The 13350-nt window shown below is 44.0% G+C and overlaps 1 protein-coding gene across 2 annotated transcripts in view; it reads right to left on the bottom strand.

The window, feature by feature from the left end:
• Window positions 1-7606: 7606 nt before the first annotated feature.
• TMPRSS2 (transmembrane serine protease 2) overlaps window positions 7607-13350 on the bottom strand; it is a 101348-nt gene continuing 95604 nt past the window's right edge. For both annotated transcript variants that reach the window (XM_029578585.1, XM_029578584.1), the window contains one exon: window positions 7607-11948. In XM_029578585.1, coding sequence (XP_029434445.1) covers window positions 11937-11948 — 12 coding nt within the window. In that variant the 3' untranslated portion in view covers window positions 7607-11936. The remainder of the gene's footprint in view (window positions 11949-13350) is intronic.

Raw genomic sequence — 13350 nt, 5'->3', positions numbered from 1 at the left:
TAACTCACTGGACCGCGGATAATTCACTATTTCGAGTGTTTTATCGTGAGGGGGAACGGGAGCTGAGGATTCAAGCAGCCATTCCATTTCGTGGCGAACAGCGCCCCTCCGATGCGTACTTTTTAATGCAGAAAATTTAACTCCAGTCTCGGAGGTAGAGTCAAATCAACTTGCAGTCAAGGGCTCATGAAAAACCATTAAAAAAATTGGTGAAGAGTTTGGGAGGCCCAGCCAGTAACAGGAGCAGAAAGGGCAGCTGTGCCCAGGTAAGGCCTGTGGTATCTGACTGCCTGAGCACTGCCATAAGTTAAGCCAGCGGGCTGCGCAGCAGTCACCATTGTCTGGGATGAGCAAGCATCCCCAGAGTTGCAGTGATTGCAATGCACAGAGCTAAAAACACTTCTTGTCTGGGGAACTGTGAGACCAAAAAGCTGTAAGCAGACTCTGCCTGCCGCAATACTGTTGTCAAATTGGGTATAAAAAATAAAAGAAGAGGGACCTAAGTAAATATCTATTTCAATAAAAATTTCTCTTGCTAAGCCTGACTTCCAATTGCATAGTGCTATTGCTGTAGTACAAATTTTTAGAGTAGCTCACTAGGTGGCGCTGTTGCACTAAGTATGTGTGTCTATGTCTCTAGGTCCCCCTGCCGTTTGGGTTTGATGACCTAGTCACACAAACTTTTCAGAAGGTGAAGGAATTCATGAGGCTCCCGACCCATGGGTGCATCCCGGAAAGTAAGCTCTATTAATTTTGCAGGGAACTTCTTTTAAATCTAGACTTTAAGAAAACCAACTTCTCATTCCATTCTTCTTCCATGTCCTCTTGACTGGAGCTGTAACACTTGCTTTGCATGGCAGAAGGCAGCTTCTTAAATTAAAAATAAAGACCATTTCTCACTTCCTCCTCCAAGTCCTTTCCAATGATACATTTCGACACAGGATTCTGCTGCTTAAATTATGAGACTCAAAAAAAACAAACAAAGGGCCATGTGATAAAATGTAACGGGACACCTCTTTTATGGATGGAACACCAGGAATGGAGGTGGAAAAAGGAGCATCTGCCATGGGCTCTGTACCACCATGGGAGTCTCTCACCCCCAACACTAAGCTCCTGTCAGCTTGGCTGCACATCAGCGCTCCAGAGCGCCACCTAAGGTCAGCCCTGTATAACACACACTCGCATGAGTCCAAAGCGAAATATTTAGGACCAAACTGAAGAGTCCAAAACTAGGCCCAGAAAAAGTGCAACCATTCTGCAGGGATGTGGGTCTTTTGCTTATAAAGGTTAAGGTTTGGGCAATAGATCAAAGGTGCTTCTCATGTTTTTCCTAGGATTTCTTCCTGTGGAATATATTGCAGCTTTAGGATGATCCAGGACAATATTCAAAAGACTAATGCAGGTAGAAGACAGCTGCATAACTCTTCCCCTTTGAAAATATCCCCCCCCCCTCCCCTTCATCTGGGTAAATGCACAAAATTGTGCAGATGAAATTACCAAGATAAAAAAGTGGTGGGGCTGAAGGAATGGCAGGAACGGTCTAACATTTAGCCAGAGAGCTACTGAGTGCTATCCTGCTAAATTTGTGCAGATATCAATCAACACAGCTGGCCTCAAGTTATCCAGATATTCAGCAGCCCACTTATCCAGATAACTTCAGCTCTCTCTCTCTCACACACAAAGACAGACACACATACACATACTCTCTCGCGTACTCTGACACAGACACATTATGCTGTTGTGCTACTGCTCACTCGGTGCGTGGCCCCTGCCTCAGCTTTGTTGCATTATGTAAAGTTCTTACTTTATGCAAACCCTTCTGCAGCTCTCTTCCCCTTTCTCACCCCTTCAGGGCACCACACTCTCCAGAAGGCTCACTGGGGCCTCGGCCAGTGCACGCAGCTGTAGAGATGCTGGATGGTCACCACTGTGCTGGCAGAATACAGACAGATCCTCATCCAAAACAGAATAAAGGGACCATGAAACAAACAGAAATGTGCAAACAAAAACTGAACGGGAAACCGCAACATGCCCAAATGTATTATGCAGTCCAACAATGGAAAAATCACCATTTCTCATAAAACATCAAACAATGCAAACAAGAAATATAAAATATCAACCATATTAAAAGAAAAAATGTCTAAACTGCCAACAAATAGAACATATCCAATAATTAAAAACTCATAGTTTTGATATTTTCCAAACACCAATCAAATATTTCAAAACAGCAGAAACAAACACCCAATAATTAAAACTAATAAGGATTAAAAAAAAATCTTCCTTTCCCCATAGCTACGGATCTTTTGATTTCCAGTCACCCTGAGATTGCTGTGAATTGGAGGTGAGGGGGCCACCCACACAAACTTTAACACCTCACACAAACACATTCATTCTCTCACACATAAGTAGGCTCTCTCTCTCTCTCACACACAAGTAGGCTCTCTCTCTCTCTCTCACACACACACACCAACCACCTGGTCTCTCCTTCAGCCACCCTGGGATGGGGTCAGAGACAGCCTGCCGGGTCCTCTCTTTCTTTTGCGCAATCCATGGTCAGCTTGGGGAGGGGAAGTGGACATGAAAGGCAGGCAGCTCCTGCATGCCGCAGTCCTCCCCTTCTCAGTAGCCAATTCATGGCAGACGTTGTAAACTTAGAACTTCCGCCCTCAGGCTTGCTGCAGGGAAGAGACAGAAGCGCAGCAGAGCTGCATGTGATTCACAAGATGTCAGTTGGCCACCCCCATCCTAAGGCTTTCTGCTCCTTCCTGTTCTGGATGCATTTTTACCGGGCTATCTCCAGCTTAACTGCTTGTTACTTTTCTCCCCAGTCTTTGGGCTTTGTCCACCTGTAACCCTCCCTTTGACCGCTTACCTCGCGGGCAGCGGCAGACTCACGATGTTGGACCGGCCCGGGTATTCGCCGCCCAGGACACATGATGAGGTCTGCCGAGCCCGGCTCTGTCACGGCCGCGCACGGCAGACCACATAACTGGAGCGATCGGCCCACGGGGGATGCCCAATCCCCAGATAGGCCAATCCGCCCCTGCTCACGGGGTCCAGGAGCGACCTAGCGAAAGCCCCCCTAGGGCAGACTCCGTCGGTCCTCACATTCTTGGCGCCTGGTGCCTCCACCTGGGGAAGAAGGTATTAGTGGGTGGGATTTCCCTCCCTTCACCCCAGGAGAACAAATGGGACCGTGAACAAGGCTGGCAGTATGTACAAATATATACAGGTTTATTATATACATTTCTACATGACTATGTACATTGCTAATAGGATGTCAAGCAGCTCACTTATCTACTCATGGTTAATAGTCTCAGTCTACACAGCTATATACATTTCTACAAGGTAGCAAGAACATTTAATATTTGGCGATTTGGGGTTGTTGACCCCCACAGTATAACACTCTATAGAACAGAAGGGACCTCTTATGTTCCTGCTTACTCAAGTATTATTATTATCCTCCCCCCTTTATCCCAAGTCTCACCCATGTGAAAAGATGCAATTGGGCTGATGGGCAGAGTTAGCAGTGGGGGGGTGGCGTATCTAAACAGTCTCCACCTCCCAGTCTGCCAATGAAGTCCACGCCCTCCTGTCCGCCGCCGGGTCTGTTAGTCAGGATGAAAAGCTGTTTGCTTCCTAGGGCTGTTCTCTACTTCATTTCTCTCATAAATCCCAATACCAGTCAGTCATAGCTCTATAATTTAGCAGTGTGAATCCTCTAATATTTTGTGATATTTCTTACAAAATTACCAGCAGAAGTTTAGGGGGCTGTGACATACAAATCCCCTACCTGAATAACTGACTAATCTATTCAATGGTCAGTTAAGTACCGTCACACTAAGGGGTCTGACAACCTTTTCAATTTCATTCTGTGTTTCCTGGGCTGGCGGCACAAGTTACATAGTTGCATTGCATTATCATTTTTTTTCTCTGCTGCAGTTTACTTAAATGGTTGCGTGCTGAAAGCTCTGAGCGGGGTTTCACATCTGTTTTCTTTTGTTCTGACTGGGTTCCTCCATGTTTACATTTCCTTCCTGCTGATGAGACTATGGGTCAGACATTAACCCCCTCCCCCAAAAAAATCCCACACACAAACTCTGTTAGAGCCAAGCCAGTGAGTCTCTCTCTCCAGACAATTATTTTTTTTTAGCTTTGTTACACTGCGCTGGTAGTCACAGAACCATCATGTCCTGTCTCTCCTCGGTTGCTACCTCAGAAGTGTGCTTGAGTGCCAACAGGGCAGCAGCACGGTGTAGAGATAATGGCAGCCCCTCCTCCTCCTTAGGAGGGATCACCTCTCCCCCCCCCCCCCCATCTGCCTCAGGTAGGCCTCACCCCAGTTGATTTGCCCTGTGCCCCTCTCCCTCAGTCAGCCTTGGGAGGAGAGATGCATAGGTTGCCACTACTTCTAGTTCAACCTGTGCCATCTCCACAGGGAATGGGGGATGCCGCAGCAGACGCTGGATTTTGTGGCACTTCCTGCAGCACTATGGGTGAAGTGTTAGAAATGAATTACCCAGCCTCTTCTAACCCATAGGTGGGTTTCTTTTGGGGAGAATGGGTGGACCAAATGGTCCTTAACTTCCAACATCTGCTTTGTTTCTTATGGATTTGCATAAGAATATAAGATATGCCATACTGGGTCAGACCAAGGGTCTATCAAGCTCAGTATCCTGTTTCCAACAGTGGCCAATCCAAGTCACAAGTACCTGGCAAGTACCCAAATATTAAATAAATCTCAAGCTACTATTGCTTATTAATTAATAGCAGTTTATGGCTGCTTCCTCATGGAACTTATCCAAAACTTTTTAAAACTCAGTTACACTAATTGTTGTAACCAGATCCTCTGGCAATGAATTCCAGAGCTTAACTATGCGCTGAGTGAAAAAATATTATCTTCGATTTGGTTTAAATGAGCTACTTGCTAACTTCATGGAATGCCCCCTAGTCCTATTATCTGAGAGAGTAAATAGCTGATTTACATGAACTTGTTAAAGTTCTTTCATGGTTTCGTAGACCTCTATCATATCCCCCCTCAGTCATCTTTTCTCCAAACTGAACAGCCCTAACTTCCTTAGCCTTTCCTCATAATGGAGCAATTCCATGCCCCTTATTTTGTTCACCCTTCTCTGCACTTTCTCCAGTGCAGCTATATCTTCTTTTGAGGTATGGTGACCAGAATTGCACACAGTATTCGAGGCGTGGTCTCACCATGAAGCGATACAGAGGCATTATAAGAACATAAGAAAATGCCATGCTGGGTCAGACCAAGGGTCCATCAAGCCCAGCATCCTGTTTCCAACAGTGGCCAATCCAGGCCATAAGAACCTGGCAAGTACCCAAAAACTAAGTCTATTCCATGTTACCATTGCTAATGGCAGTGGCTATTTTCTAAGTGAACTTAATTAATAGCAGGTAATGGACTTCTCCTCCAAGAACTTATCCAATCCTTTTTTAAACACAGCTATACTAACTGCACTAACCACATCCTCTGGCAACAAATTCCAGAGTTTAATTGTGCGTTGAGTAAAAAAGAACTTTCTCCGATTAGTTTTAAATGTGCCCCATGCTAACTTCATGGAGTGCCCCCTAGTCTTTTATGACATCCACTGTTTTATTCACCATTCCCTTCCTGATAATTCCTAACATTGTTTGTTTTTTTTATTGCCGCAACACACTGACCCAACGATTTCAATGTATTATCCATGACGCCTAGATCTCTTTCCTCCTAAGATAGAGCCTAATATTGTGGAACTACAGCAAGGATTAATTTTCCCTATATGCATCACTTTGCACTTGTCCACGTTAAATTTCATTAAATTTCATCTGCCATTTCAAAGTCCAGTTTTCCAGTCTCGCAAGATCCTCCTACAATTTCTCACAATCTGCTTGAGCTTTAACTACTCTGCATAATTGTGTCATCTGCAAATTTGATCACCTTGCTCGTCATAGCCCTTTCCAGATCATTTATAAATATATTAAAAAGCACCAATCCAAGTACAGATCCCTGAGGCACTCCACTGTTTACCCTTTTCCACTGAGAAAATTGACCATTTAATCCTACTCTCTGTTTCCTGTCTTTTAACCAGTTTGTAATCCACAAAAGGACATCGCCTCTTATCCCATGACTTTTTAGTTTTCTTAGAAGCCTCTCATGAGTGACTTTGTCAAACACCTTTTGAAAATCCAAATAGACCATATCTACCGGTTTTCCTTTATCTACATGTTTGTTCACCCCTTCAAAAAAAAATGTAGGAGATTTGTGAGGCAAGACTTCTCTTGGGTAAATCCATGTTAGCTGTATCCCATTAAACCATGTCAATCTAAATGTTTTATAATTTTATTCTTTACAACAGTTTCCATGATTTTTCCTGGCACTGAAGTCAGCTCACCAGTCTATAGTTTCCCAGATCGCCCCTGGAGCCCTTTTTAAATAAGCGGGGTTATATTGGCCACCTTCCAGTCTTCAGGGACAATGGATGATTTTAATGATAGGTCTGAAATTTCATTTTTGAGTTCCTTCAGAACCCTGGGGTGTATACCATCCGGTCCAGATGATTACTACTTTTCAGTTTGTCAGTCTGGCCTACCACATCTTCCAAGCTCACTGTGATTTGGTTCAGCTCATCTCATTCATCACCCTTGAAAACCATCTCTGGAACGGGTATCTCCCCAACATCCTCTTCATTAAACACTGAAGCAAAAAATAGTTTAATCTTGCCGCAATGGCCTTCTCTTCTCTAAGTGCCCCTTTAACCCCTCGGTCATTTGCTTGCACTTAAGAGTTTCCAATAGGCTCCATTTTTTCAAGACCAGTCCTGATTTTACCCCCATTGGCTTGTGGGAACTTTTAGACTCACTTTACTTAGGAAACATGGAAGTACACGTCCAAGCAAGCTCTGGAACAAATTGGGCTAGCTGGTAATCCTGCTTGTGTCTCCCAAGTGCATGCAAGGTACCTGCCTTCTGAAAGGGAGTGAGAAATTTGCAATTGGATCAGCGTGAGCTGAAGGATCTTCCCATACAGAGGCAGCAGACTTTCCATCACTGGAGGTTTTTAAGAACAGATCATATGCACATCTGTGGGATTATTAGAAACAGTGAAACCTACCTGGAGGTAGGGGAGGAACCATGCGACCTCTTGAGGACCCATCCATCCCTCTCACATTTTTTCGCAGTAAGTTCAGTTGGAATCTGTCCCAACTTAGGCCTTCATCTCAGATGTTTGCTTTTTTTTTTTCGCTCTATTTGTATTCCTTCTCTCCCCGTCACTTGCCCCTAAACCCTGCCCTTGCAGCTGACTGTTCTCCCCCTTGGAGGCATGGACTGAGGTGCTTTCTGGAATGCAGGTCAAATGCACTCCTGTGCCTACCAGTAGAGGTCGCTGTTGGGCGATGTGGGACTCCCTTTTTCCTGCAAAGCTGGAACCAAACCAGGTGTCACACGTTGCAGCGTTGTCACTGGGGCTTTGGATATTTGAGTCTCTTGATGGCCCTTTATCCCCAAAAGGGCCCCAAGTACTTGGGATTATGCTACATACAATTTTTTTTTTTTTAAATAAAATTACACACACAAAGCACATGAAAGAAAGCAGACAAGTACATTTTATATATTTATATGTTTAATCTGGTAATAGAAAAAGATCCTGGTACAAAACATACAGTGATGCGGCAATACCGCTTTCCTATCCCCCTCCTCCACTTTCTTAGTTAGGATATTACATTTATTTCCATCTCTAGCTCTGGTTAAATATAACCACAAAAAGTATGTGGAATGATACTGTGCATATAAAAAAAAAAAAAGCTTCAATTGCTAAGGACAGATAGACTCCATATTCACCATTTCTTTACGTGTTCTGTACATGCAGCTTGTGGGGCAATACTGACACCTTTTGGCCACTGTGTAAACTGCAAGAGTACATCTCCCATGGACTGTAATTCAAGGGGTTCAGTTGACCCAAAGAACTAAATTTGAAAGGATTTCCACATATGAAAGCTGAAAATGAGAAAATCCCATTAAAAATATATTAAACAGGACAATTTTTGGAAGTTGACGACATCAACCCTCTTTTTGAACTACTTTCAGTGACAAAGAGCCAGTGATTCAGAGCCAGTTACATCTGCATCGGTTTTCTGATGGTTAACCAAATGCTGCGTGTTAACAATGAATGTCTTCTAAAAGTAACAGAGCTACCAAGGTCAATTTTAAAATAAATTTAACCAGCAGCAGTTGGAGCAATCTACAAACATCAGCATACACCCTTTTCTAGCAGTCATCCAGATCACCCCTGAGGAATAATAAGGTGAAAACCCCTCCCTATCCACTTCTGCATTATGGCTTTAGGAAAACTGTCGCATCACTGCGCAGTTTATCATCAGAAACCCGTATTACTCCCACCCTGAAATATCCCAAGCATGAACCTTATTCTTAAAAATACCCTGATTCTAAGACATCAGCTCTCCACAGCAAACACTACAGACAGTTAAAACATCAAATGGCCACATCTGAAGTTCAACTTCAGGAAAGGAGTGGTTATAAACTAGACTATTATAATGATAATAAAAATGTGCAAGTGTTTTTAAAATCACAGTAGAATGTAAAGCATACGATATTAAATAGTTCTGGTAAATAGACAACTCTTAAACAGCTAAAACAACAAGAAACAGTGCCAGATGTGTGGAGAGATTTGAAGGTGTTAGGAAATGTTGTAAAAGCATGACATCATCTATTGTGAGGTAGTTGTATAGCAAAACGCTCTTCCTGGAAATAATACAACGATGGTCGAGGATCCCTCAAGGCTCAAACCAACGTGAGCATCAATCTTCAGGAGTCACCGCTAGGTCTCCAGTCTCCAAGTCTCTTCCTGATGGTGTGTACACACTGCGTACTAAGATTAGGTACACGGTACCCCTTACTGCTTTGGGTAACAAAGAACACTGACTATTCGTTTTCTGTCCAGGTGGCCTAGCAGGGTTTGTGATATAGTTTTCTTTTACTGCAGGTAAACGTATTCTAGCGCATGGGCTTTCGAGGGTGTCAGTGTATCAGTCTGAAGACAGGCCCATGTGGTCTCTAAGGCTCACATCTTACAGAATTGTTTTATGCTGGGCCAATAAATGGCTATCACGACCTCCTAGGATTCCAGTTTTCTCCAGCGCCACGACAAGTACTGGGCGGCTGCCCTACTGTCCTGGGTAACTGAGCATGATCAGCTATCCTCAGATGCACAGTAACTTCAGCTGTGTGTGTGTGTAAAGGCGCAAATCTCCTACACAGGCTAACACACTTAACAGATGGGTGTAGTATTGGATAGTGGGATTTTAACAGTAAAAGGTTGCTTTCCAATACAAAAGCAGCCTGTGAGTAGACCAGGCAGCTCCTGGTCCTATCTCTTTTGGGGGTAGGGGCAGGGTTGGCTCCAAACTAGCAATGCAAGTCTAACGGAGATTTTAAAGATAGGAATCTTCAGGATCACTGAAGGTCTCATCCTACAGATTTTTTGACATGCTTTCTTTAAAAAAAAAAAAAAAAAGTAAAGAGTCTCTGTATGAAGTTGAAAACCAGCTTTTCCTTTCACTTCTGACCAGACACATATTTGGGGGAAGAGGACACTAAGAGAGACTGCAGTCTCTGCTCTACTACTGTGGCTACAGACACCCCCCCCCCCCCCCGAATCACCTTTATATTTTTATTCTGGTCTTAAACTTAAGTCAGGGGCAATCGGAGCAAAGGGAACACACTTGCAAAGATTTTAGGTCATGCCCTTAGGGGGCAGTCCTCGTCATTCCTAATCCACCTGTCCTCTCACAAAGTCACGTGTGTCCAAGCACACTGCGAGGTCTGCCAGGTGCTCCCTAATAATTGGAGCTCAGCATGGCACATCTAAGTAAACAGGAGCAAGTCGAGTCATTCCTCCTACAGAGTGCAGCCCTCTTATCATATTGCCATCCTGCTAGAGACGTTTGCTACAGTAGCTAAGCCCTAAGCAAGCCCCTAGACTACAGACTTAATGGGGTCAAAAAGATTTTGTATTAGCTTGTGGAATAAATGGCAAATTCCACAGGGTTTGGAGGGGTTTCTTTTGCCTCTTTCTGGTAATACAGATACAGAAGGCAGTACAGTGGCATGGAACAGGCCTAACTGTGCCAGGGTACAAAGAACCTCTCACCTATGCCCAGTTTATATCAAGCAAAGCTTGTGAGAGATACAGTGGGAAGGAAAGGTCTTTATTTGCTATATAGATGCACAGGAGAAAAACCTTTTTAAAACAGGACTGATAAAACAGTACCAGGTTGGGCCAGAGCACCAGGTGGTGGAACTTGGGGTGCTGGGGGTAGAGCAGCACCCCCTGGATTTTAAGTGCAAGGGAGAAGGTTTCCATTTGCATACAGGGTCAAAGAGAGGGTTTCCGGAACTCTCAGTCTAAACCCGTAGAAGGGACAGAGCCTCACTTCCATCTGCACATGGCGCAAGGACAAAACTGCTAGTCGGCTTAGTGAAATGCACAGCACTAGCTGCAATGTCTCAGCCTCTTCCTCCTGCCTGTCCTGAATCACATGGACATCTCAGAGGTGCAAGGAGCTTCCCCTCCCCAATTCACAATGGAGGCATACACAAAGCACTCTTCCGCTCAACGCACGATCCAAAACACGGAGTCTGAGCCCTGACCAGAGGATGGTCCCGCCTTGGGCTTTTGGCTAAGACTGAGAACCTGTACTATGTGGGAAGGGGAGAAAGTTTGAAAGGGGGGGGGGGGGAAGAAGTTAACTCCTTGCCTCCTGAGTGCAACGGTCCAACCATTGCCAAAGCAGCAGGATGAAACCTCTTGTGAAATTTTTAAAAAATTCATTTTGAATAGAAAGCAATGAAGAAAAGAGAAACAATTAAAAACTATAAAAGGGATGTGTCTTGTGCTTTGCTGTCCACTCTTAGTCAGCTAGGGCGAAGGACACTGTGTGCAGGGAGATGCTAAGAACATTTTACAGCCCTGACCATGTTAGTTAAAAAGTATTTGACTAAAATAAACAGCTTTAAATGCAAACAATTTGAAGAGGTGGAAGCTACCCCACCTTGCACAATTTCTGTTTTTCTGCCGGTTTTCAAAGCAAGGAATCACTTGTGCGTGCTGCTCAATCCAATGAGGTGATCAATTGAGCTGCCCTCCCCCACCATCCTACCAACCTCAACCCCAGGACACTTCCAGCAGGATTAAGAAATGATTGCTGGAATCAGGAAATGTCTTGAATTTACCTAATTGTATCTCTGGAATCATAGCCCTGCTTTTTCTACAGAAACTACATGTTCCAGCATGCACTGGGGCCCAAAGCAGAAGCTGGCAGCTTATCCCCGGCCAATGGCCTCCTGTAAACCCATTTTATGAAACCTGCAGCAGTGTGATTGAGGTGGACCTCAGGCTAGTCAAACTCCAGCTCAGTGCATTGTGGGATTTGTTGTCTATATAAAAAATAATAATAAAACACCAGAGGACTGACCCAGTCTCCTCTCCAGTAGCTGGATGCCATCCCACACCTGGAATTGTACCTCATATACAAGCTGCATTCAGTTAGCCAGTCCCTCTTCTCCGAATATTCCACCACTGGGGACGCTTGCGGTCATTTTTGGCAGCCGTAGGATTCTGTGCACAATTTCATCTTATACAGCATTTACACTGAGGGTTTCTGGTTTCCTGATACAGTACTTAAAACAAATATTACAAAAAGCTTTCAGCACCCTCCCAAGAGAAAGCCTTGATGGAGCGGGGAGTCCTGTGCCAAGAGCAGGTCGGTGGTAGTAAAGATCCAAAAATTTTAAAGTCAGAAAAAGCAGTCACTGTGATTTGTAAAATTAATCAGAAAGTCTGCATTCGTGGTTGAGAGTCTTTGGAAAGGCAATGTGGAAAGGAAAATGGCGTCAAGAATCCTCCATCCTCAGCTTCATCTGTTTGCCTGTTAAATGGGAGAAAATGCAGAGCTCGGTGTTACAGGCACAAACGAGGAGAAAATAATTCGGCGAGCGGACAAGTTATCCAGCTAAAGTCCCGAATATTCTCAGTGGGACAAACGTCCTGCTGCATGTACTCACCCAAGGCTCGCAGCCGGACGTAGCTTCCAGAGTTACAGTGCTCCTGGCTGGGATTTGCACTGTGTGTGGGGAGGGGGCGGCAGGAAGGAACCACATTAAAAATTATGACAAATTGGGGAAGGGGATGTGGGACTCAACCTGCAAACCCTACTTTAAAAAAAATATATTTTTTACAATTATAAGGCGTTTGGGGGTTGCACAGCCTGGCAGAGCCGTTTGTGAAAGTTGGGTGGAGGCGAATCTGGCTGTAGGCCCACATTACACTTTTTTTTTCCTCCAAATTATGCCACTTAACCAGATATCTTTTGAAGATAGCCAGTTATCTGGACACCTTTAGACCTGCTCTGAGGCAGGCCTCAAGTTATCTGGCTAACTTAGCTGAATAGCAATGCCAGGAATTTCAAAGACCGGCAAGACGTGGCTCAATGTTTCCTTGAACGAGGGTAACCTGGTAAAATGCGTAAAGCATGCATTTAAACGGCCGTTATTAGTGATCGAGATAGATGAATGCGTATGAAGAAGAAAGAAATCGGAAGGGATGTCATTGGTAAGTGTTTTGTCTTTTTCAGAGCAGGCACCAAGCTGTGCGTCAATGCTGGTCGGTGCTATAAACTCATCTGGTGTTTCAAGAACACCACGGTTTGCATTTACACAGGGCTGAGATTTGCATGATCTATTTGTACATTCTTATCTACCTGTAGAGGTGTCCGTGAGTGGGAAACATTCTTAACAGAATGGTTATATACGGTGCACTCGATGCACAGAATGTCCATAAGCTATAGAGGGGGCAGGGTTGTATTTTAAGGAATGGCCACCAGTGAAAGCACAGATGGAAACTCTCTGTAATATGACCCATGTGGCACATGCGATTGTTTGCCTATGTGATTTACTTTATATTGGCAAAACAAGACGTTTTCACAAGAGGATAACTGAGCACCATAGCTGTATCTCCACAAAGAAAAGCAAAGCTGTGATTTTGAGCCATTGTACTGAAAAGCAACATGTGAAGATATATGATGGAGCATTTTGGATTGTGTAAAGCCCTAGATTCACATTTATTTATTTATTTAACACTTTTCTATACCGACCCTCATAGTAAGGAACCATATCGGATCGGTTTACATCGAACAAGGGTAAAACTAGAGAGACAACTAGAATAAATAAATAGAATAAGCAATGAAGTGGAAAAAGGCAAAGTTACATTCAAACAAGGGGTATGAACTTGGAAGCTTAAATAGCTGGAAAAGGTTAACTGGCGATAATTAT

The sequence above is a fragment of the Rhinatrema bivittatum genome, chromosome 15 (genome assembly GCF_901001135.1).
Source record: "Rhinatrema bivittatum chromosome 15, aRhiBiv1.1, whole genome shotgun sequence".
NCBI classification, from domain to species: Eukaryota; Metazoa; Chordata; class Amphibia; order Gymnophiona; family Rhinatrematidae; genus Rhinatrema; species Rhinatrema bivittatum.
This window is presented reverse-complemented; position numbering and strand designations above follow the sequence as displayed.